The 27361-nt window shown below is 36.9% G+C and overlaps 2 protein-coding genes across 4 annotated transcripts in view; one reads left to right on the top strand and one right to left on the bottom strand.

The window, feature by feature from the left end:
- LOC135227062 (uncharacterized) overlaps nucleotides 1–16380 on the bottom strand; it is a 37708-nt gene extending 21328 nt beyond the window's left edge. Inside the window, exons 1-2 of the mRNA XM_064266881.1 lie at nucleotides 15690–16380; nucleotides 4311–4850 (exon numbers count right to left, since the gene is read on the bottom strand). Coding sequence (XP_064122951.1) covers nucleotides 4311–4850; nucleotides 15690–16017 — 868 coding nt within the window. The 5' untranslated portion in view covers nucleotides 16018–16380. The remainder of the gene's footprint in view (nucleotides 1–4310; nucleotides 4851–15689) is intronic.
- An 8980-nt stretch (nucleotides 16381–25360) lies between these two features.
- LOC135227061 (CXXC motif containing zinc binding protein-like) overlaps nucleotides 25361–27361 on the top strand; it is a 62954-nt gene continuing 60953 nt past the window's right edge. The window contains exon 1 of one of the 3 annotated variants that reach the window (XM_064266879.1): nucleotides 25361–25483. Coding sequence is in view for 1 of the 3 variants with exons in the window: in XM_064266878.1 (XP_064122948.1) it covers nucleotides 25533–25601 (69 nt within the window). In the remaining 2 variants the exon portion in view is untranslated. Of the gene's footprint in view, nucleotides 25602–27361 lie in introns of all 3 variants that reach the window. The other 2 variants (XM_064266878.1, XM_064266880.1) reach the window with 2 other exon arrangements.

Here is a 27361-nt window from a genome sequence, read left to right as displayed (position 1 = left end):
CTTTTAGAAATTTTAATAGTAGTGGTAGTGTAATTACAGTAGTAATAACATTAAGGCTAAAATTAATTCGAACTTCATTATTATTTTGGCAGTATTCGTATATAACTTCTCTGAACAATGAAGTCATACAAACGCTATTTGTCATAGATTATCGTAAGTATTGCTGTTTGTTATTGGCGACGAAGCGTAAACGAAATACATAAAAGCATTTTTTACCTTATATATTATCGTCATATCTTCATAATAAAAAGGCTATTCGTGGAGTAATTCCATATCAGTGAAATCAATTTTATCTATGCGAGGCCAGCCAGCTGACAAAATGTACGTACGTATATGAAAATCAAATTATGGTAGCGTTCACAGCAAGATTATCTTTCGAAATTTTTATAGTACTATTCATGCTACGTAGTAATAATGTTTGGAATATACGTAACATTAATTTTCAATACAAAATATCATCGTTATTTTGGTAGTGAATAATAGTTTAGAATTATCATACATACACTGCATTGTTATGGGTTTGTGCCAGTGATAAAACCAAAATAACGTTCTCCTTTAAGTCAACGCGTTTAGGAAAAACATGACATAGAATCGACTTTGCGACTTCGTTCACTTTGATATTTTTAACGATACAATAACTATCATTTGTACTACTAAAACCATCTTCACATAAGTAATTTTTCGTAAGATATGTGTTGTTACAAAAGCTAGCTTATACATAAAAGGCTTTTATAATTTAAGTCACCATATACATATGTACCCAAACTCATTGTGGGGAAATTTACTACTGTTTCCTCGGATATTGAAATACTTTAGCATCATTCAAACACTTTAATAATATAATGCATAAATACTAGGCTATACATATTTACATCGTATACAAATACTACATACAGTTATATACACATACTTTTATATACAAAGTTAACAGTTATATACACATACTTTTATATACAAAATTAATCATATGAGTAGTGATCAGACGACAGCTGTGCACTGGACTACGTACGTACTACTTGGAAGATAAAACGAACAAAAATTTTGTTGTTGTTAGTTGCCGGGATAGATTAACATTTTTCCAGAGATTAAAAAGCTGAATTTTGTTTTGAAGGTATGTCAACCGCGTTAGTAAATAGGTATCATCTTCTAAGGAATTTTTTTTCTCTTCTTTTTGCGGAAGAATCTTCAAGCCATTTTGCATTCAAAGTAATGAGAAGGAATCATTCTATTCTTCATGAAATCAGTAAAATACTTACACTAATAATAACAACTAAAACTACGTACTGTATGCAAAACACATACATCATCGTTAGCTTCGTGTGTGTAAACGTTCATTCTAAGAAATTACAGAGTAGTATAACTAACACCTGATTGGTTGGTTGGTAGCCATGGAGATCTGTTATCCAATGACTGCCCTCTGCTTCTGTTCTATTTATAGACATACGCCATGGATGGCACTAGGTTTGAACGTTACCATGTTCATGATTTTCTGACTACTGACGGCAAAAATTACTCAATAATTTTCTTTATATAATTATTCCTTCGTGAAAACAATAATATAATATCGCGGTTGACATACCTTCAAAACAAAATTCAGCTTTTTAATCTCTGGAAAAATGTTAATCTATCCCGGCAACTAACAACAACAAAATTTTTGTTCGTTTTATCTTCCAAGTAGTACGTACGTAGTCCAGTGCACAGCTGTCGTCTGATCACTACTCATATGATTAATTTTGTATATAAAAGTATGTGTATATAACTGTTAACTTTGTATATAAAAGTATGTGTATATAACTGTATGTAGTATTTGTATACGATGTAAATATGTATAGCCTAGTATTTATGCATTATATTATTAAAGTGTTTGAATGATGCTAAAGTATTTCAATATCCGAGGAAACAGTAGTAAATTTCCCCACAATGAGTTTGGGTACATATGTATATGGTGACTTAAATTATAAAAGCCTTTTATGTATAAGCTAGCTTTTGTAACAACACATATCTTACGAAAAATTACTTATGTGAAGATGGTTTTAGTAGTACAAATGATAGTTATTGTATCGTTAAAAATATCAAAGTGAACGAAGTCGCAAAGTCGATTCTATGTCATGTTTTTAACTTTAACGTATAGTGGTATGAAAAACACCAGTGTGTCGTAGCGATGCGTCATCAATATAGTGGTATGAAAATACCACATGGTGTTGTAGCGATACGTAATCACAAAGTACAAATCCTTTTCCCGGACCATCCTCAGAATTTTACGACTCTTCAACTTCAAGATCGATATGGTGAAATATATTATATAGTCATACTTATTGTTAAAATTCACAAGTTGAACTGCAAAACATTATTATATTTTGATTGTTATGTACATATATTTTTTGTGTTTTACGGAATGTTTGTTTTGAAAATAATACCCATTAGTGAACATATGGTATTAATTGTTCCACTATTTTATTATAGGTGATCTTAATTATCTCACATTCATTTAACAGTATTATATTAATATTTATTTAAATAAACTGTAATTAATAAATAACAATAATGAAAAACATAAAGGGAAAAAATGTTTTTGCTGCAGTAGTGGTGTTTGTTTGATTATGCATCTGACATCACATTTCCGAAATCTGAAAAATTCCAAAAAACGAAACATCGGAATGTGTGTGTACTGCACATTTTTTTAAACACGCACACAATGTCTACACATTATGAGTATACATGACAAAACACAAAACCACTGTTTATTGGTGAAAATTAGGGGGTTGCACGATATGGGAGATTGCACGTTATTCGAGTATATACGGTATGTGATTTTTTTTAGCCTTTTATGGAACAAAATCTAGCAAGAAATTGCCATTCCCAGTTGGCAACACTGGCCTACAAACGTTTGTTTGTTGTTGTTATGAAATGTGGTGTGCGGCGCGTTCTTTAAATTGTACCCATATAAACGAGTTAATTATGTGGCATCCAAAAGCCCTGATTCTTTCGCTGCATACTGTTGGTAGCATTATTGTTATTATATTACTGGATTGCACTGCAAAATCGTCGCCATCTTTTATCAACATAGATTGTTGGTGAGTACCCATATGATTTACATATTTTGATAGTTCTCTTACCACTCATCCTCTCTTTCCTTGTAAAAAAAAAGAGGCCCACCATGCGTATGTAGGCTTCTAGCTGTAATCCCTAGGCTAGTAGGCTACATATGTACAGTAGTACATATACTACATTTATTTTTTAAGGCTAATTTTGTACAATAACTTTAAAACTGTCTTGAATTTAGTTTTAGGTGATAGTTGAAAACATATTTGGTGTTTGAACTAAAGTAGGCAGTTATAAACATTGGAATAGTGGTCTTGGGTGGGTTAACTATTAAAGTAGGCAGTTTTAAGCAATTTTTGAGGGGGGTATCAGGATAACACGGGTATTTACTTATCACGGGGGGGTTCTGGGCCCTATCCCCCGTGGATAACGAGGCCCCACTGTATATGATATTCATATATATCTTATATTCTGAAATGTTGGTCAGTTTTTCCTTAGAATTCATTTAGTCAAGAAACTGATCAAAGGTGGCATACCTCCAGTTGATTAATTATTACCTCCCACCAAAGGTAAGTCTATCCTAATGTTAAGACCGAGGGTTTGGTTCGTATATGAACAAATGACAAATTTTTTTAATCAGTTCATATTTTTCATAATTAATAAACTTGAGGTCTCAACATAAAAAGACCCACCTCTAATCACCCTGCTGACAATTAACCTGGGTTGGAAGAATAACTGGCATGGTCACTGGGTGCTGAGGGGTATGTGGGTGGTCCCACATAGCTCGTGACCTAGCACAGATGCCAGTAGTCCCTTACATACACAATTTTGTTAACTTTACTGGTTTGCAGCTGGTGCTAGAAGATTTATCCTAATGTTAAGACCTTAAGCTTGTTGATTATTAAAGATAAATCAATTAAAAAATGTAATTCTTATTAAAATATATTAAGTTCTATACTTATTTTCTTTTTTACTTTTTCTGGGACATACAGATTATGAATACCTTATGGTGGATTTAAACAAAATTATTTTAATTACAAAATGAGGATAACTGGAAGTTAACTTTTAATGAGGCTGTCACAAGATTTTGTCAGAAAATTCAATTAGTGAATTCGTGCTTAGTTATGTGAACACACTTATCATTCATAATAAATTTACCACTTATATAATTGTTTGAAAGCATTCACAAATTTTCACACACTCCACTAAAACATATTCTAATGGATGTAGAGAACACACCATAAATCTCTTATTCTTAATGAACTTACGCTCAGGAGGAAGAGGAGGATAAACTGGAGACTGTGAAGTTGTAGTTGGTGGATAAAAATTCGCAAAGTCTGGTGTTAGGAAGCTTGAGTCATCATCTGTTGGGAACCTTGTGTCATAATCTGTTGGGAAACCTGTGCCATCATCTGTTGGGAACCTTGTGCCATCATCTGTTGGGAAACCTGTGCCATCATCTGTTGGGAAACCTGTGCCATCGTCTGTTGGGAAACCTGTGCCATCATCTGTTGGGTAACCTGTGCCATCACCTGTAGGAAAACTTGTTCTGTGTCCCTCCACTTCATCTCTTCTGCTGTCATCGGTATCACCATGACCATAATAATAATCTGGAAGTGGGGGTGGTGTTGGGGCTTCTGTTGTGGTTGTTGTTGCCTCCGTTGGCTTTGCAAATGGTACGATAGAATCCCACCAGCTAGATAAATCATTTATCAAATCGTTGGCTGGAGAATCGTCACCATCAACACCCCCTCCATAGTCATAATCTTCATAATCAAAGCCTGGTGAGTCTGTAACCTCTTTTTCTTCTGAAAATGTAACAGTTGAGACTGTAGTGTTAACCATGTAGTAGGTATTAGCCACATGATAACAAGAAAACATTAAGAAGTAAAATAATGTACAACAAAATAATGGACATCATTTTAAATCTTCCTGAAAGACAAGTTAATGGTATCAAGGAGTACAGAAAAATGAATGTCTAAGATAGACAGAAATTGGGTTGATCAGACAAATTACATGCAATTTAATCCTGTAAGGAAGGGAAACAACAGTACAGTAGTAGTATTCCACATTTTGTGAATGGTATTCCAGATGGATGGATTAAGCTAATATGGACAATTGACCATGTCATTTGCTTTGACGTATCCAATGATGTTACAAATACATCCAGGTTTAAAAAGTCACCTGTGACTTTGCTAGCCTAAGCTGTGTTACTACATGCTACCTGAGAATCCTACCACAAGCATTGCTAGCTCATGAAAATTCACTTACAAAATTGAATAGAATCCAAAGAAATAAGAATTATCCATGTCTTTTTATGACAGATATATATTTTAAAAAATTAAAACAGTGACCAAAGTACCCATAATGTTGAACAGCACTACTGTGTATGTAGGTGCAATCTTCCACACTTAACACTTGTTTGAGTCCCCAGATATTTACATGTTTATGGAAGCCAGTTTTCTACATAAAATACATTCAGATAGTATAGTTATACAGTTTCATTACCCAGTTCAAGTACTGTACTGTACTCTAGTAGATTCACATCAACCTTGCATTTGATGTCTAGGCCCGTCCCTTACGACACTCCCAATTGGCTATTGATAAGCCATCCCAGGCCTGGAAACTCTCAGTATCTTGAGAGAGTTCACAGAGGCAGGATGTATGTTCCGCCTCTCATGAGGGATACTTCTTTCAGTGGTATCCATCAGGAGAGGTGGCACATACATCCTGCCTCTGTGAATTCTTGAGAGAGACTGAGAGTTTCCAGCCCTGTGACTGGCTTATCAACACCCAATCAGGAGCGTCATAAGGGATGGGCCTAGACATCAAATGCACGGTTGATGTGAATCTACTAGAGTATACAGTTTACCTCAGATACTGACTGGAAAAGACATATACAGTAACCAGTAATGCAGATCCATAGTAAACTTAAATGATAGTAGTACCATCTCTCTCTCTCTCTCTCTCTCTCTCTCTCTCTCTCTCTTGTAAATCTTTCAATATGAAAGTAATTTCAACACATAACAGATCAGATATCTGGAAGGCATAGTATGCATCATGGTTCTTATTTTGATCTTATCTTTGCACATCCATTCACACTTGTGATTTTATTTACAAATGATCCGTTTAGTACAATTTAGTATACATATACAAGCGCACTCTGAGATTTGATAATTGGTTTATGATATAGAAATAAAATTAGTAATAGTATAAGAAACAGATTTAAACTGTGAACTGTTAGATAGATCCAAGACAAATTTGAAGTACAATAAAATGAAAGCCCAAATGCCCATAGAGGGTAAGATTGAGTTTTGTTATTGTCAACAAGACAACAATTACTATGTACTATATTGAATTTCTTTTAAAAAAACTATTTTTCACTATGAGGATATGGTTGCAGCTGGTGCATGGTTGTGAGGACCCACCCATACACAGATGCATTCTCCGTCATAGCTGTTTGTTAAAGCCATTTCCATTAGTGTTTCTGTGTTTGATGAACTTATGACTGTGGCTTGTTTTTGTATAAATCTTGTTTCATATGTTTTTGGAATGATGATGTATGATGATTTTTCTTCTCGGTATAAGAATTATCAGTTTAGGTGTGGTATGATTGAGTATGTGGGTATAACATAATGTTACAAAGGGGAGGAGCTCTCAGTGTTGCTGACTTGTGATGAGTACGGTCATGGTCTCCTTCCCAGAGGGAGAGATATGGTTCAAGGAGGAAAGAGGTAAAAAAGGTTCCCTAGGTGTTTTCCAAGGGCAATACATCACTGGTATAATTTCTTCCTCCCGCACTGTGCCCACCCCAGTCCCTGCCTGTCCTCCTGGACTGGTGACTACCCATAACCCCACCACCACAGAGGGCATGTTTAGCCTGGATGATGACCAAGCTACCCCATTCCATATGCAGTGCTGAGGTGGGGAACCTGCTTACCACCTTCCCCCCCCCCCCCCCCCCACTTAAGTACTCTTCCCAAGCCTCTGATAGGATGACATAGAGACAATCCCAGGAAACAAAAGAACCATTTAGGCATTATCTTCTGGGCATTTTAGGGAGCCTTCCTTGTTCACCTTCCTTGAGTATTTTATTTTAGCCAAAGGCTCTCCACTTGGGTCAGTGTTTCAAAACCCCATGGCATTTGGCCTGGCTTCCCCTAAAGATTCTTCCAGTGAATCTGCTGATGTTCCTGCTGCAGCTATTTGATAACAGCTGCTGCTCCCTCTCTTCAAGGATGTCTGCCTTGTCTGTAGAAGCTGGAAAGATTCAGGTTGAAGTGACCTATGTTCAGGGGAGGTAAAGGAAGCTCACTGTCCCTTATTCCATCCTCCTCCCTGTGTACCTCTTCCTCCTCTACCTCCTCACCTTCTCCCTCATCTTCCCCCTCTCTCAGCCATAAAAAGTGTATGAAGAAGACCCAGAAGTAGCCCTCCACAGAAAAGCTCAAGTCTTCTCTCAGGTATTGACCCTCTGTTGGGTATGGCAGCAATTCCAGTACTTGTTTGTGGGGGACAAGTGATTGAGAGCATTTTTTTTATAACCAGATGATCTACTATTTAAAATTGCTTGTTGACCCCCCTCCCTCTTGCTTGTCTATTATCTTGTCTTTAGCATGTAGTAAAATCTCATTTCCTCCATCTTAGAGTGTCCTCCAAGGCATTCAACATTCTGGCTTAAGGCCTTAAATACTCGATCTCCTAATTTTCCAATGCATTTCTGACTATTTAGCCATTATGTCTACTGATTTTTATGAAGTAACTGGTGCCATTTCCATGTAAAGCTGTATATATGTTACAGGGAGTATGGTAAATCAGGGATTTCTCGAAATCCCGAGGGAATATGTGAAAAGACCGATTTGCTTAGGAACATTTGAACCACGGTGAAACAGAGATTCATCTACATTGCTTTGCCATGTTTAGTTCTAGCCATTGGAGAGTTAAATGTATATTTTGCCATGTTTAGTACTATCCCTGGGGGATCAAATGTCCCTAAGTGCATTTGATCCCCCAGAGGCTAGTACTAAACACGGCTAAACACATTTAACCCCCAAGGGACTAGCACTAAACACAGCAAAACGATGTAGATAAATCACAGTTTCACCGTGTTTAGCACTAGCCCACTGGGATGAAATATTAGTAAACAAATTGGTTATTTTACATATGCCCTAGGGATTTTGTGAAATCCAGGGATGTCGCATATTTCCTGTAACATATATACAGTAAACCCCCCTATAAATTTCTTGTAATAAATTCAGCAATTTGCAGATTTTTCCGATGAGAAATATTCACCAATTAGTGTATTTTCATGATACGTATTTTCATGACCAAATACATTTTGTAGGATGACAAATTATTTACTAGTTTTCAAATATTGATATCAAGTTTAATATGATTAAATAATAAACAAAAGTTAACAATAAAAAATAAAATAACTCTCTCTCTCTCTCTCTCCTCTCTCTCTCTCTCTCTCACTCTCTCTCTCTCTCCTCTCTCTCTCTCTATCTCCTCTTCTCTCTCTCTCTCTCTCTCTCTCTCTCTCTCTCTCTGAGATGAGAGTAGTTTTGTGTATGTATATTTGTTTTGCATGATAAGTAAATTATTTACCTAATAATAAGTGTGCTAATTCTCAAATATTAATAAGATTAATAAGATTAGAAAATACTAATAATAATAATAATAATAATAATAATAATAATACACAGTTATCACAATGTTTATGTATTTGTATAGTAACTTATTTAAAAATGTTAATCAAGCAAAAAAATCATCCCAGAATCTTTTCATGTAAGCTGTGAAGCCGAGTGGGGGCGGGAGGGAATCTGTCAAAAATGTCACATTACTAGAAATATTCTGACCACAAGGTTAGATGTTGCCAGTCCCTGATCAAATCAGTCTCTCTCTCTGCCTCCTCTCTCTCTCGTCTCTCGTCTCCTTCTCTCTCTCTCTCTCTCTCTTGACTGGAAGGGTTAGAAGTACATATGTATATACTTTTAACTATATTAATGTTTAAGATGCCTTTGAAATTACATTGATAATATAATTTCAAAGGTTAATAATTTGATAATAATTTAAGGTATATTTGATGTAGGACAATACTTTAAGTATACATTTGGTATTTGAACTTTCAAGATAGGCAGTTATGACCATTAGTGGGGGTTATCAAGTGTTTGAAGATTTTAACTATTTGGGAGGCAATCTGGTCCCAATCCCCTACAAATATATAAATATTATATATATATATATAGATATAATATATATACTATATATATATATGAGTATATATACTTTATATACATACATACATACATCACATACTAAATACATATACATATATATAATATATAATATTAAATATATATTTACATACATTACATACATACATACATACATACATACATACATACATACATACATACATATACATACGTACATACATAATGGATGTTATGGCAAAGGTGAAATAGATGTGTAGGAATAAGATCATGGCAGGAGTAAAAACTGTGATAAAATATTTACCATTGCAAAATGGCAAAAATTAAGAGCAGAAGAGCATTTTGATAGACTTTGCTCCTGGCTGGATAGGTTATAAATAGGTGGCTGTTCCAGGTGATTTTAATGCTAAGGTAGGTATTAGAGAAAGATGGCATTTTTATAGTAGATTTACTTCAACCATGCATCTGATGTCTAGGCCAGTCCCTTACGACACTCCTGATTGGCTGTAGATAAGCCAATCACTGGGCTGGAAACCCTCAGTCTCTCGAGAGAGTTCAGGTAGGATGTATGTTCCACCTCTCCTGAGGGATACCTTCGAAAGATGTATTCCTCTGGAAAGGTGGAACATACATCCTGCCTATGTGAACTCTCTCGTGAGACTGAAAGCTTCCAGTCCTGTGACTGGCTTATCGACAGCCAATCAGGAGCGTCGTAAGGGACTGGCCTAGGCATCAGATGCACGGTTGATGTGAATCTACTATGGAAGGTATGGATTTCCTGGGGTAGATAAGAATGGAGAGTTAAGTGGAATTGCATTCTGAAAGGAAATACAGTTTCCAGGAAATAATTATGTTTGGGAAAGAGGAAATTTTATGGAGAAGAGTAACTAATTCGAGCTGATGGAAAAGTAAGTGATGGATGATATGGTGAGAACTGGAGTGGCCAGATATATTTGCTGAGCATTATTTGCTGAAGCAAAATCTGAATTTGATATAACTTTTTAGCTTGAAAGTTTGATTGAAATGTAGCTCTAGATTTTGCTAAAACAAGTGACTTTGGCGAGAAGGAAGTATAAAATTTGGGCTAAAGTTTGATGTTGAGGCAGAGGAATATTTGAGAAGTATGCAAAATTCAAAGAATGGGCCATAGAGTCTGCAGGATAAGTATATGGGTATATAGATAGGTAGGAAGAGGAAATTAAATTTGGAGGTGGGAGGGGGAAATAAGAAGTTTAGTAAAGGAAAAAAAGGAGGAGGTTGTCAGAGTTCTAGCTTTACGATTGAAGGACAGATCGCATGTTAGTCATGAAGAAAGAGAAGCCGAATTAGAAGAGAGAGGTAAATCTGAGTAAACCTTTGGAAAGAAAAAAAAGTTGTTGTTTATGGGTGCAAATGCGAAGACAAAACTTCATGAGAAAATGGATAAATAAAAGATAAAACGGAGATATGCTGTCTGAAGAAAAAGTAGTCTTAGGCCGATGGACTGAATATTTAGAAGATTTATTTAGTGTGAAAGTTTAATGTGACTCACAGCTGAATGATGAGAGTGGAAGAGGTTAGTGTAAGATTGAGAATGGTTGTGAAAGTGACTCTCCTGTAGATCAGTTGAGATATTGAACAATGGAAAGGCACCAGGCATTGATTGGATTACAAATGTGTTGCTGTATTGTGAGTGCTTAGCTGAGGAAAGCGTGAGTGATTGGTTGGCCAGTGTGTTTAAGGTATGTCTGGATGGAAGAAAGGTTCCGACGAAATTGCTTAGTGGAACAAGGCTTCTTTACATGAAAATAAAGGTAATATAAATAAAGGTGATATTATAAAGTATACCATAGGAGGCATATGGTAGGATCGTGAATGAGAAAACGATACAGATGACAGAGTAATGATACATGACCAGCTATGTTGGTCTAGACTAGGAAGAGGACGTGAAACATTGTGTTCAGTATGAAAGAGTTTTTGAAAGAAAAAGGGAAAAGCCATATGTGTTTACATGGACCTAGAAAAAGCTGGTAGATGCGGTATGGAGGGTGTCGAGTATGTATTGTGTTAACGATAATTTAATTATGATTAAAAGATGCTACAGTGAAAGCAAAGCTTGTGTTAGACAATGTAGACAGCCTTTATATCATAAAGTTCGTGATTATGTGCAAGACATGATTAATGGAGGTTGATATTTAAAAATATTGAAAGCAGATAATATTCTAAATGTTTTAGATACTGGAGCTCTCCTCCTCCTGTCTGCAGTTGATGTAAGAATATATATATATATATACATATATTATATATATATATAATATATATATAGATATATATATATATATATATATATATATATATATATATATATATATATACATGTGTGTTTATTTATTTATTTATTTGATGTTCCTACGGAGATACAAACCTTCTCTTTTCATAAATGGAGTATCCAGTGCGTATGCGCGCATCAGATGCTGGATATTCCGTTTATGAAATGCTACAGTTTGTATACCAAAACAGAAGTAAAGATTATTATTAAAATTTGTTATATATTGGTCAGACAGGGAAAAAAACTGCAAAGGAGACTAGTACAACGTAAAATACTCGTAAGATATACAAACGTAAACAGTGAAATTTTCATTCGTGTTCGTGGTAACAGTCATACAATCAACCAGGAGTAAAAACGAATTTATTCTAATAATGCACTGGAAAGAAACATAGCTGAATCTAGTTTTATAAAAGAAAGCTCTTGTAAGAATATGACCATCGGTCAAGGCATAAATAAACGTGATCTATTGATTTCAAAAGAAATATGTGTAAAATATTTAAATTTTAAGAAGGTAGTGAATCTGATCTGGAAAAAGAAGAGATTTGTAAGCAGAGTACCTGGCCTCAAGCACAAATGAATGTACTGCTTGCTGCACCCCCTTCTCACCTGTCAGATAGCTATCGTCATGATTGTACTCTCCCCTTAGTGTATGTATTGGGAATTTCTACCACAGTGTACCAGTACTTCATTAATGGCTTAGAAATAAAGCCAAAACCAGTCTCGATTTACACCCAGTCCTTAGTTTTCCTAGTGCTAGTGGTAATGATTATATATATATATATATATGATATATATATATATATATATATATATATATATATATATAGATATTATATATATATATATAATACTTATTATATATATATATATATGAGTGTGTGTATCTCCATTTTCCTGAACGTAAGACGGAAGAATAAGTATGCAAGTGGGGTTCAGTAATAATGACTATCATTTACAATAAAGTCCCATATGTCCTTCAGAGATAAATTGTGATTTACATTGTAAGCTAATTTGTACGTGATCGCGCATGGTTAAGATTATATATTGTGAAACGTTGTTGGACGCGGCAGGTTGCCATTGCAATGAATTTGACGAATACTGCGTAATCATATCAGTCAAACCTTGCGAAGAATGTTGTAACATATCGTGGCCTATTACTATTTTATTTTTGAGAGGGAGTTGGTTCTTTAAGTCATGAGTAAAGAGGGACGAGAAAAAGGCGATGAACACCATTGTCACTTGCGTCATCTCCTCCTCTCGCTCGTGAACTCGACACCCTGAATCGTGGATTATCCTATATCAGCGTTCCATCTGTTACCAGCTTTGTATCCAGCTGCTCCGGTTTTAATTCAGCTGTTTTGGGTCGTATGAAATTACTTGGCATTCCGTATCCTTAAATCGCTCTTTTGTAGCATATTCATAATTAAATTTTTCCTAAGGATTTGGCGGGTGTGCGGTTACCAAAGAGACCGTTGTTCCACCGACACGAGGGTCGGTTTCTCATCTTGAAATGAAGAAGAGGAGGAGCGTGCGAAGGAACAACAAACCGTTTAATTTGATTGTGCTTTGCCGCTGGCTCTTCGAAGATGGATTATGCAAGCCTTAACACGAAAGAATAAGTTACATATTTTGAACTTACGCAGAATAATTTGAGTTACCTATTTTGAACTTGAACAGTCATATGAATATGTATTTGATATTTTTGAGATGATATGAACTACATGCGATATTTGTCCCACGGTCATTTCTTTGACGAAACCTGCAGCATTGCATTGTGGTATATATTATATTCAGAAAGAAGTTTCTCTTAACTTGTCATTAATGTGGTAACATATGATCAAAACACAGTTTCACCTCACTGACGGTAGACCTGAAGTCTGTTATTCTAGCCGTGAGAAACAATTCGACTCCTGTTTTGGAAAATCCGTTTTGCCTCTGCTACCATTAACAGTAAATTATGTACATGGTACTTAATCGACATTGGTGAGTCGAAGCCACATAGATTTAGCAACCTTTACCTAAAAAGTAGTTTAGATAAAAAAAAAAAAAAAACTTGGTTGAATTTGATAAAAGGAAAAGGCAGTTTCTCAGTTTTTTCGACATTTTATGTTCTGGTAATTTCCCACTTGTCCTGGATGGATCGCTAGATTAAATTTCCGATTACATTTATCAGTAATTACTTGCATTGCTTTACTATTTGGGTTCATCACATTTACCAAAGAATTGTACGTTTAACATAACCGGTAATTCATTCCTTCAAGGCCCAGGCTGTCTTATTCCTATCCTTCTCTGTAGGGACTATGTAGACTTAAGTTCTGGAGAGCTGATGGATATGTAGACTTAAGTTCTGGAGAGCTGATGGATATGTAGACTTAAGTTTTGGAGAGCTGATGGATATGTAGACTTAAGTTCTGGAGAGCTGATGGAGATACTGTCAGACCAAACTTTCAAAAACCATTAAAAAAAAAAAAAAAAAATGACGGGGATTTTTGTAGCGCCTTGCAAGCATTTCGTCCGGCGTGTACTTAGTTACAGGGGCTTTTTCAAAAAAGGAACTTGTATGTGCTGTAAGAAAGTAATGCCTTGAACTGTATATGTATATATATATATATATATATATATATCTATATATATTATATATATATATATATATATATATATATGTATTGTACTGGAGTTTTTTTATTGGTGTTAATGGGGACTCCCTAAACGGAATATACTAGCTTGTCACTATGTTACCACAAATTAGATTTGTGGTCATAAGTCAAGTTATTTATTACGTCATACTAGTTATTCTAAAGACAAATTGTAATCATTGATACCGCTGCAACTGCCGTTTGTTTAGCTAAATTACTTTAAGCCAATGAGATCCATTGTATGTTGCAGTCCGCTGCAGCTATGAGTGAAGAGTTACCCAATGTTTTTTATTTAGTACAGAACACCGAGGACGAGCAACAAGAGTTTCTTACATTGAAATGAATGCATATAGGCCTACTTGCGCATGTATTATGTGTACAGGTATCTGAGTGGTGTATGTATAGATATATATAATATATCTATATATATATATATATATTATATAATATATATATATATATATATATATATATTTATGGAGAGAGAGAGAGGTTAGGACTATGACTCACAAGTGGGAGGCTTGAGGTTTTAAAATAATGGTTGAATATGTACATAGTGATTATTAGCAATTCTTGTGTGATAGCTAGTCGACTGTAGTGTATCAAAAGTATCGATAATGAAATTGTTTATGATTCCCTTCAGCAATGGAAAAGGGAATCTTGTAGACAAACGTTAGTGAAGTGCAGGTTTCTAAGTGCAGGCCTAGTTCTGTTGTTCGGAAGTAACTGAGTTCTTGTCGGAGATAGCTGGGATAATTATTATTATAATCAGAAAATTATGTGAACTATGAAAGTCAATAATTTAGTAACGCATATCATATCGCTTGGTTTTACTCCATTAATAGCAAATTGTTACGTTCCTGGTGATCACCTTAACAATATATCCCATACGGGGTTGGTGACGTCAGTGCACCTCGTATCGTGCACTGTAGGCATTACTTACGATTCCTCGCAGCGTTCTTTCGGCCCCTAGCTGCAACCTGTTTTATACCTTTTACTCTACCTCCGTTCATATCCATTTTCTTCCATCTTTCCACCCTCTCCTCACAATTGATTCATAGAACAACATCGAGGTTTTCTTCCTGTTGCACCTTTGAACATTTTTACAATTTCCCTCTCAGCGCTGAATGACCTCATAGATCCTTTGGCCGAATACCAATTCATTCCTGATCAGGTTTGTACAGTGAGCAGTATTTGATTTTAATATTTAATTTTAGAATGATATGTCAGATGAGAGGATATATAATAATAATAATAATAATAATAATAATATATTATTATTATTATTATTATTATTATTATTATTATTATTATTATTATTATTATTATTAGTGTTAATCAGTGGCAGATGTATCGATGACGTGCTGGTTGTTCATCCCTAAACTGGTCATTTGCAAAGAAAGAATTAAGAACTAACTTGAAGGCAATGTTCTAAAGTGTAAATTTTTAATTTAGTCAGTATCAACATCAGTTGGAGAGAAGCAATACCTTCTGGTGCCTTTCCGAAAGTCTCAAAAATGTCGTCCTCTTCAGTCTTTTTCTTAACCTCCGGTTTCCTCTGCGGGTTCGGTGGCTTTCGTCCCCCTCTGGCATCGCCGCCGTGACCTCTGCAAGAAGTCTGCACCTGCCTTCTGATGTCCCTCACTTCGGCACTCAGTGACGTCAGAAGCTCGTTCATGGCTTGCAGGACTTGGGTCATGGCGCATGTGTTCTTTTGGCGCAGCGCCGGATCGTCCCCTTGAAGCAAAGTGCTCACGTCGACGGCCAACGCACAAGAGACGAGGAAGAATCCCAACCAAACACCGCTTCCAGACATCTTTGGTTATACAAGTACGCGAAGCTCTGGCAGCAATACACTAATGAAGAAGAGGCTTTTGAACAGTTTTTCGAAATCGACTGAGGTATGACGTGACTGATTTCATAACAACGTAGCTTCCATTTGCCAAATTCACTTTAGCTCAGTAATAGCACTCGAATAAGTTCCGGTGTGTTAGAATTTCTCAGCTGAAAGGAAATGATCGCCACTGAAGGTGAACGGGCGAAAGAGAGTGGTCCCAAAGAGAAGAGGAAAAGGGGAGGGGAAGCCAATGAAAACGAGCCCCTCTCCACGCCGACCGACCTATCCTCACCGAACTGGCTTTGACACCACTGTGTTGGCCCGCTGGCTCCGAGGGTCTTGGGGTTGAAAGCTCTCACACTAAGACCTTTAAGGCTGAAACGACAGTTACCAATTTGTGTATTTCAAAATATATGTGCACGAAAAAAAATTGGCGACGCTTTTTTCATCACTTCTGTCGTAACTGTAATGCTGCGCAGATTGGCACTGACAAACGAGTTCCGTTTTCGCCCATTAACCCAATTTGCAGATTTGACAGTTGATACAGTTAGATGTAAAATGACTGCCTTCGTGACGGCAACTGCTGTCACAGATGCACACATACAAGCATACATCATGTAGATATATGTGTGTGAGGGACTTTCTAAATGTAGTAGCAGTGGTGGTTGGGTAGCGTATTAGGTTTATAAAAAGTCCCCTCCAAGTGATTGTTAATCCCATTCAAATTATATCCTATAGTTATTAAGCTTAATCACCCATCAAAGTAATCCCAGTGTCTTTGCCTACTGCCAAGGTAAATGAAAGACGAGACTGCCAGATACGCCGAAATAAATGAAAAAAAGAATAGGAATGAAGAAGAACCTGAATGCCCTTCATTTACGGGATGAATATGAGTGAAAACAAAAAACGTAAATGATGTAAAGCAGATGATTTGAATGATAATGATAGAGCAATTAGTTAAGCTAGGTGAATAAAGTAAAGTAGTTAAACTTGGTGGATAAGAGAAATGTACATAGTCTCACACCCACTTTTACACCAAACCAGACACTCTCCCTTCTACATTTTTCAACACATACTTTTCATTCATCATAAAAAACATTTGGCTGATCACAACAAATAGCCTTCTAAACCATATTACCACCCACACTATATTTCTATGGGTTCTGTTATGACATTTTTATGAGTCCAAATATAGTGCACGTAGCTTATTCCCTTGACTTTTTAGATTCTTACGCATTTATTTGTTATTAAACTCAGTCAACACACCCAGTTCTTTGTCTAACGAGAGAAACATTTGTAGATGGAGAAATCAAAATTTCACTGCGAATTCGGAAAGCCCTGAAATAAGTCCAAGGTTTCACATGGAGGAGGAGAAGATGAGATCGGAGCCAGCATACCAGATTGTGTCATTAAACCGTGAAATTCAATTATTTCGAAAAGGTCCTCCATTTGTAAGCGACAAACAAGGGGAGGACTGTGAGCTCATGTAATCGGAGACAATTTGCACCATCGGGTGTGACGCAAGATATATTTTCCCTCACTACACTAAGCGCCTTTTCTTCTTCTTCTTCGTCTTCTTCTTCTTCTTCTTCTTCTTGTGGCATTTCGACGTCATGGACCCAGAGTGGGAATGATGAAGCGTGGAGCCCCTTCTTAAAGTAGGTCCAGAAATATTGCGTGGCATAGAGAGAGCGAGGGAGACCAAAAAAAAAAAAAGTGCTGGTCCTTCTCCCTTGTTCACCCTATGTCATCGTCTTATTTTCAGTGTGGTGTCAACTTGTAAAAGAATCCGCCATCAAAACAAGGGACGCCATTTAAAGTCTCCAGCCATAAAATAACTTTGGGACATACGTAATGCTGCCGTTCCCTAACTGTTCTAAGAGATGAACTACAGATCTCGAGTTACAGCTGTTGAGTTTGGTTGGTTTATTTTTGGAGATGTTATTTTTCTTTTGCGTATTTTTGTGTGTAATTTTGACCAGGAATATTTAGCATTGACAGTTTCACGAGAATTATGTAGTGATATACAGACTTTGTGTGTTATAAAGTCGTGATGAGGGTACATAAAGTATGTATTTACGTAAATATGCAACTCGGAGACATATTTTGCTATCTGAAGGCTTCAGTACCCAATACAAGGACTTGATAGGCTTAGGTGTCACTCAAAAACGTGACAGGACTGCTTGGGAATAATGTCGGTCTTTTTTTTTACTACCTATTAAGAGATCCTACTGATTTTTCTATTAAGGATCTGTACCATAGTGTATTGAATTTCCATCACAACAAAACAACTTCGTGGACGTTTCGTTTGCGCCGATTGACAAACAATAGATTGTGGTTGTACAGTTGCAAACATTGTTTGTAATGAACATTATCACCCTGTCATGGAACTGAATTAGAATTATTTGAAGAAGCCGGCATAGTAGACTTATGTTAGAACTGTAAATGAGGCATTGAAAACTTTTCTTTTGAACGGGAATGTGTATATATATATATATATCATAATAATTATATAATTATAATATATATATAGATATCTATATATATATATATATATATATATATATATATATATATATATATATATACGTGTGTGTATGGTTTCAACACGATGTGTCAGGTATAATGAAGTGAGTTCATATTGGGATACGAGTTACTGGATGAAGATGACACAATATGCATCAACATGTGATGTCCCGAGAGAGGGAATTCCTAAGTACAGGCAATATACACTCGCCGAGCAAAAGACTTTGTGGTGGAACTGCGACAAAGCAATGCTGCATGGTGGGTTCGTTGATGACAGGAGTTTCCCCAGAGAGTCACTTTTCACTCGGAAAGTAATGACGAAGGGAGCGGCGGGCGACATGTGGGCCTTATATTTTCGTACAAATAACCCCAAGTGTTGTAAGTACCCCAAAAGTGTTTTTGTAGCTGCTCGCGGCTACCTAATGGCTTTTTCAGACGCCACGAGTCGAGGGGGTTCTTCTTCTTCTTCTTCTTCTTCTTCTTCTTCTTCTTCTTCCCATAACTGATGTAATGATTTTTTTGGTAATGTCTCCTATCCACCGCAGCTAACTTCGTGTGAGGTTTCTGTTGATTATTTCCTCATGGTTTGTTTGTTTTCAGCTAAGGCGCAAGGACGTTACTTCACTTGTCTACGTGAATGACCTCACGTAGGGTTTGTCGTATTTCAGTTCATTAGATAGCAATATAGTAGGCTGCAGTACTAGCTGTAGCTACGATGTTGCGTTGTTTTGCACTTTGCTTTAAAGGGTTTACACGTGTGTGTGTGTGCGTGTGCACATACACATACATATTTTGTACATAGACCGTGATATTCAACCCTTAAACGCATGCTCTCTCTCTCTCTCCTCTCTCTCTCTCTCTCTCTCTCTCTCTCTCTCTCTCTCTCTCTGTAGTTAATTTTGTATTATTTTCAGTAGCTGTGTGTTCATTGGTATAAGTGAGCAGCATATTCCTTTTAACTCGTATTTACTTTTTATATTCATGATATACATTGCATGCACAATATATATATATATATATATATATATATATATATATATATATATATATATATATATATATTTATATATGCATATATATATATATATATATATATATATATAAGATAGATAGATAGATAGATATAGATATATTATAATGTGTGTGAGTGCGTGTGTATGTGTTTGTAATACAAAGAGAGAGGAGAAATTAATAGCCTTCCATTCATTTTCTAAGACAAAAATAGGTCTTATTTTTTTCTTTTAAGCAGCTGTAGTACCCTAGTGATGTCGAGAGGGATTGGGAGAGAGAGAGAGAGAGAGAGAGAGAGAGAGAGAGAGAGAGAGAGAGCAGTGGGAGCGTCTGGTGGGAACGCGTAAAAAGCAAGCCAAGGGTGGAGGACCCTCCTAAAAACACTCTGGGGATTAACGAAGGTGTAATATTACAACTTATTGGATTTGGTGGCGACACTTGGCACTGACAGAAGTGCCATGGGTGGCCAAAAACTGCGTTATATCTTTGCGCATTGAATACGTTTCATAGATGCTCACTTTTAGTGTACATTGATTTTTTATTTGATAAGCAACAGCTATAGTAATGGACTGCAGTGCTCAGGCAAACGAATTTCATAAGAAACTGTTCGTTAGCTAATTGGATTCTTCTCAGAATTAAATTGGCGCAGTCATAAATTACGATTATCAATCGTATGTGCATATTTATTTGCAAATCATTCTGATGAAGGCGCAGAGTAAAATAAATTCGCTTGGGCATTCTGATTATCGGCATAAATCACGATGCGCCATTATCGTCAAAAAGACTCGGAGTGATGGTCTATTGAAACGTTCAGTAAACCCAACCACAATAAGAATCCTATGCAAGGAGCCAGTTACACCAGTAGAGTAGTGGACGAAATTCTCGCGAATACAGTGATGTAAATTACTCGTAAAAATCACCAGTGAGGAAGTATTTTTCGTGTGTGTGTGTGCGCACTTATGTGAGTGAATGAACGGTCATCACTGATGAATGCGTGTAAAAAAAGGCGTGTTTATACATTCGCACACCTACAATACTTAGACTGACTGACAAACTTTATATAAAGACTTTTAGAGGTTTACTCGGCCATGGCTTAAGATGGGGAGATGTTGTATGTCCTCGGTATTTATTTAATTTTTTGTGTTGTCTGAAACCTGATATAAGGAGGACATTGCGAGAGAGAGAGAGAATCGAGCACTGTCTTATTCCTGACTAATTTTAGATGCTGGATTATTTTTTATCCATATAACCGTTTTGAGTATATATTTTTCTTTGACAAGTTGAGTAACCGATTATTATGTTTAATATGCAATCCATGTGTCTTGCCAGTACATTCCATTCTCTCTCTCTCTCTCTCTCTCTCTCTCTCTCTCTGGGTGTGTTTGTGTGTGCGTGTTTAACATACGAAGGCATTGTCTTTTGATTCCATTATTTCACCAAAATGACATTCGAAGCAGTTAGGCTGAATGATTAGATCATGTTAGCAGTTTTGTATATTGACAAACATGGTCGGTTAATAAATTCATTATAACCAGTGTGCTACAGAAACTGATTACTGAGATGCATGTTTAGATATAGCAAATTTGATCCAAGACAACTGTGTCAAATGATTACAAGTCAGACTTCAGATCGACCCTTGTTGCTGCCGACTTAGTTTGCCGAAAGGGTCGTAGACCTGCTTTAATTATTTATTTTTCTTATTCTTAAATGACCGGGGTAAAGAGTTGTTTTTGAAGGTGGTATAATCGAGAAGATATCCATCTTGGCTGGTGTTCCACAAGATAGCTACGTAGTAATGGAACCTTTGTTGTTTATCTTAACCGTAGTTATATGAACTGAAAGTACCCCTACATGCTATTTTATTAGGCTACATGAATTTAATGTTAAATAGGCTTTAATAAAGAGCTTATCACATCATTCATTATTTTATTTTATTAGCTCGGAAAGCATGAGTTGACTGCAAGTTGACTAATAAAATCTAACACGTTTACTTGAGATTATTTCGACAGTTATAGAGATTTTCAAGAATGAAAAATGTCACTGTCTTATGGAATGTGATCCCCTGTTCTCGTGTGATCCTGTTTCTGTATGGAACGCAGTTGTTGCCCCAGCACAGGGGTGCCAGAAATGGCTTTATTGATGCTGGTCTCTGCAGTCGAGGCTGCGCTATTTCTCGGAATCATCGCATAACAACTGGACTTGTCTGTACAATCTGTCTTCTCTGTATCTACGAGTAAACCTATCTTGAAACTTGATAAGGATAAGGGGAAAAGGCATTACACGAAATTTGCATACTCTTCGAGCACTCTTCCTGCCATTCTTTGACCTGTTCTTTTGTTGTTGCATTTGTCCTTAATCCAATTATGTCGCTACTGTCGCTGGTTTGAATGTCTATATTCTTTTTTTTTTCACTGTACAACAAAAGTGTCTATTTTGTCATACAAATGAGAGCTGTTCTGCTGAAAACACCATGAAAGAATTTGATCTTTTTACGGAGTCCTTTTTGCCAACACGCCATATGCCTGCAGCAGAGTAAAGAGCCTTTTGCATTTCAAATGTATATATAGAGCAGATGCTGTATTTATTATCACTTGGAATTACCTTAAGCTTCTGGCTTTAGTATGTGGTACTATACTTTTTTTTTTTCATCTGTCCATCCGCCTGTGGTGTTTGCGCATGGTAACTGCGTCCCGGGCTTTAAATAATATCCTATTTCGAATCGTAACGGTGTAATTCGCATACAGTAAATTATTAAATGGTAAAGAAGTAAGCAAGGAAATAATGCCAATGCTTTGCCAGATTCGCCTACATGAATAGGTCATTGCTCCACTGCTGTAACTAGAGATTTGTCAGCAAAGGACTAGATTGGATCCAGGATTTGTTGGCTAACAACAGGTATCAATACAAGACGATAAAAGATTTTATCTGGCGCAGCAATTAAGTCCCGCTCACAGAACCTTAGAGGTGAAATAGAACATTTAACTGAATTAATAAAATCGGCTGTAGTTAATTAACCAAAAGCCCGTCATTGACGAACGTACATCCTCCGAAAGGGCAGCCTTCCTGTAAGCAAGTTTAAACCACCAAACAGACGCATTTTGGCTAACGACAATCAACACAAAGTAGACCGAGCATGCTGGGAAAGCAATGATGTCAATGAACAACGAGGAAGTGGAAAATTAAAGACAGAAACTAGGAATGTCCGCTGCTTATATTTTGATAATACCAAAACTAACGCGTGGCAGTATTTGCTTTTTGTCGTCTCCCAAAATGTCTTGTATAACTAGTATGAGAGAGAGAGAAAGAGGAAGAATAATGATAAAAAATTCCAGGAAACACTGACCACATAATTATGCAAACATTGGAATTTTCATCACCACTTGTCAACATTAAAGATTATGCCCTTGATGTAGCTACCTATCCTCATGGGTCTAACTCTTACCAACCTTCTTCACTATCGAGAATCTCCAGGTCAACCGTAGGTAGTGGGATAGGGGAGTAGCATCCCAAGCACATAAAAAAAAATCCTTGTGCCTCTTTTGACGTAGGCTCAACGTTTTGTTTGGTAGTTAGTCAACTTTAGCGAGGGTGGAAAAGTGAAAGGACTAGCAGTCTCATCCCAAAATACTTGCAAAATAATGTGACACAGTATAGGATTAACACCTCCCGGATCCACTTCCTCAAAAGCCACATTTCGTTTTCCGGTTTTGCAGACACTAAAGAACTGTTGTCATGGCCGGATTAAGCTGGTGGGAGGCCTGGGACCCACTCTGGTGGGAGGCCCCCTCTCCAACTCCTATTGCATACACTTCAAACTATAGTCTAATTAATCTACTAGCCAAAATACAGTAATGCTAATATATTAGTAGGACAGTTTTATTTAGGAAATACTACAATGGGTCTATTCTTCTGATGTTATTAATATGCACAAAGACAAAATAAAATAAGCATTAGTTGTTCTTACCATATTTTTTACACACAGTTACAATTATTTATATAAATAATAACGTAACTAACACACATAATTATAGTAGCTCATTCTTTCTTATGGAGTTATATGTATAGCCAGGATTACTTTCTCGACGTTTTTCTTGATTTTTTTTTTATTGTAAATTCACTGATGATTTCGTTGAAGTCCAGTTCAGGCAAAATAGTATCTGACTCTAGACTCATTATAGTCAGATTTACCAGACCTTTGTTTCATGGATGTCTGTAATCTGTTTTCAATTAATTCTAGCTTTGAGAAAGAACACTCTCACTGCAGTTTGGCGCCATCAAAGCAAGGAATATTCGTAGATCTATCTCTGTGTTTGGGAAAGTGTCCTGCACACCCTTGTCCAATATAAGTCTATACAGGAAAAACTCAGTGCTGATCTGATATCTGTTTAGCAAATGTTACGAACTGGCACAGTTCCTCCTTACGTGTAATATCCAAGTCATCTGGATATGCCCTGACGAGTTGCTCTGCAGTGTCGTGAAGTTCGTTTGAAGAAAGCTTTTGCAGATGTCTAAAAAAACTAAATTGACTTGATATCTGTTTGTATGCTTCCAGACGTTGGTCGAGAGAAGAGATAAACTGATCAATGACAGGCAAGAAAGTTTGTGTTCTGTATTTTTCAGAAGGGCTGAGTTGTACTTCTTCTGCATGTCCATAACCCAATGGGTTAAAACACACATTGCGTTGCTTCTGCCGAGATTCTGTCTGCTTTTAGTATGCTGAACCAGACTGAGACAGCTGTTCACCTTCTTTTCATAAGTGTAGAAGGAGTCACGCTTTGATGCAACATGGCCTTTTAGTCAGTGAAGCCACAGCAGTATTTAGATCAAGTTTTGCGTGTTGTAGAGTTTTATTAGTTGCATCTGTTCTTTGCAGAATATCATTCCAGAAGGTGGTGTAAATTCCTGTTTCAAGCTGATTCTCTGTTTTAACTGAGGTATGTTGTTTTGCAGCCGTAAATCATTACAATTTGAAACACAGCATACAACTATTCGTAACATTCGTATGTACGAGCATCATGTAATTGTCAAACTTAATAATGGGTAATATAATTGCCCGATTACAATAGTAACCTTATTAAAATAAATGTATTGTTTTTATTGGTGGGTGGCCCGGGGCCCAGGCCCCTAGCCCCCCCCCCCTTAATCCGGCCCCGACTGTTGTCATTACAGGTTCTCTGCAACGTCCCTTCGGCCCCTAGCTGCGACCTCATGATTCATCCATTCATTTTACTGTACTACCCCTTAGCGAGATAGGGCCGTCAGTGCACCTCGTGAGGTGCACTGTAGTCTGTAGGCATCACATAAGGTTCTTCGCATCGTGCCTTCGGCCTCTAGCTGCAACGCCTTTTCTCTTACCGAACCTCTTTTTATATCCTCTTTCATCCATCTGACTCCACCCACTCCTAATAATTGATTTACGGTGCAACTGCGAGGTTTTACTTCTATTACACCTTTCAAACCTTGTCCTGTCGATTTCTGTTTCAGCGATAAATGGCCTCATAGGTCTCAGTGTTTGGCCTTTGGCCTAAATTCTGTACTCAATCAATCTTTTATTCTATACTCAATCAATCCTTTTACTGTATAGCTACCTCGGTTCATATTCTCTTCTTCCATCTTTAACAATTATTTCATTGTGCAACTGTGAGGTTTTTCTCCTGTTCCACCTTTCAGGCCTTTTCACTGTCAATTTCCGTTCCAGCGCTGATTGACCTCTTAGGTCATCGAATGACCTCATAGGTCATTGAGCCTTTCGCCTAAATTCTACATTCTTTATTAACAAGTATCACCAGAGCGCCCTGACCTGACACAGAGCCGTTACAAAGCGCCACTTCTTGAAAGTGCCTCAAATTCCCAGTTGCCAACATTAGCTCCGTCGTTCCCAATCGAGAACAGCAGTGGAGTGGTAATCGTAAGTAGTCGCTCAAAAACCAAATCTTTTTCCCTTTATATGCCAAAAAATGGAGTGTCCACCGGGTAGAACGTTTGGACAAGAGGACTATGATGGCTTTGGAAGTTGGGAAAGGAAGGTAAGGAAAATATAGATAGGTAATAGTGTGACGCATGCAAACGGTGGTGTAAAGGCGGATGCCTGGAAATGTCAAAAAAAGAAAAAAAACCTACCGTATAATTGACAATAAGGCTGCCCAGACAACTTGTCTGGTTCAGTCAGCACTGCAGGACAGAAGTAAAGGGTACAGTCAATGGATGCAGGACATCAGGAAGAAGACCAGGAGCTTCGCTTTGATGTTGAGAACCCGGAAAAGTTCCACAGAACATGAAAGCTGAAGCAGCCTAGCTACCTAGTACTAGTACTACTACCCACAAGGGTCGGATCAAGAGGTGAAATTGCTAGACGGAAAATAATATTCCAGGAGCACATTATGAAATAGTAGACCAAAGAGTCAATAAAACAATGTACATGAAAAAAAAGAAAGAAGAAGAAAAAACAAAAGGACAAATAGGTACTAGCTACTGGAGGCCTAGGCCTATAGGCTACATAGCTTAGGCTAGCCTACCTAGTTATAGGTTAATCTAAGTAGCAAGTGAGGCACGGCCGGTGTTTCTTTGGAAATTGCATTTTCCTACCGAGTTTCAGCCAAAATAATGATTGGACAGGGTAGGATCCAAAAATTAAAACCATTCTGAAATGGTACAAAAGAGCACAATACCTAAATAAAATAGGTATGCAGAAAATGTTCGGAGGTTAAGAGATGCTCGTGACCTAGCAAGTAGTTATCAGTTTGACGTTAGAGAAAATAATAGGGCAGACAACCGAGTGGACTAGCTGCAGCCACCTTAACTGTGTTCGGACCCACCTTCAGAAAAAGTAGGTACTAAGAAGTCCTGACACTGTAGATGGGCACCAGTCATGAGTCATAGTAGGTCATGGGAGCAACACCACGAGATATGAGACTGGTGACTGGTGCCCATATCCAGTGTCAGGATGTGTTAAAGTACTTTTACTGAAGGCGGGTCCAAACCAGGTTAAGGTTACCGCAGCTAGTCCACTCGGTTGTTTACCCTAGAGAGTTTGATAAACTAGGAAAGAATTTTAGAAGAAAGGAAGGAGAAACTGGGTGGTACTGCCTACCAATGTAGAAAGGAAAGAATTTTAGAAGAAATGAAGGAGAAACTGGGTGGTACTGCCTACCAATGTAGAAAGGGAAGATTGTAGAGAATAAGAGTACAGGAGTCAGGCAATCCTCATGCGACAAAAAGGAGTAACGTCATTTTAGTCTTAGCAACAGGGAAAAATAGGGAAAGCAATGAAAATTATGATAAAAATACAAGGAAAATAACAACTGAAAGTAGGCCTGCAAAATAGGCTAGGCTAGTTGCAAGCATGTTACTCAGATACGCACGATATGTGGGTGGTGAGGGGTTGCCTAGGCTAAGGTTAGGTTAGGATGTATCTGTTGAAATATATCTTTGATCTTCCTTTACGCTGGACTCCTCCAATAGAAACAGTGCATGCAAGTTTTCAGTAATTTTACTGAAAGAACAAATATACAAGGAGAATCCAAAGCTAAATTACCAGAAGTAGAGCATATTATTGAAAAGTGATATATGCTTACTGGCAACCCATTAAAGATGCAAAAACTAAATTAAATGAAGGAACCATAATACATTCTAGCTAAATGTAATCAGAAAAGATAAAAAGAGAGGCGTTCTTATGGTTTGCTGCAAAATTAAACAGAAAATTTAATAGCCTGAAATTTACAAGTATAAAAGATCCATTACTTGAAGATCATATTAGAAAAATCAATGAAGAAAAATATTCACCATG

Source organism: Macrobrachium nipponense, chromosome 15, assembly GCF_015104395.2.
Source record: "Macrobrachium nipponense isolate FS-2020 chromosome 15, ASM1510439v2, whole genome shotgun sequence".
Taxonomy (NCBI): domain Eukaryota; kingdom Metazoa; phylum Arthropoda; class Malacostraca; order Decapoda; family Palaemonidae; genus Macrobrachium; species Macrobrachium nipponense.
This window is presented reverse-complemented; position numbering and strand designations above follow the sequence as displayed.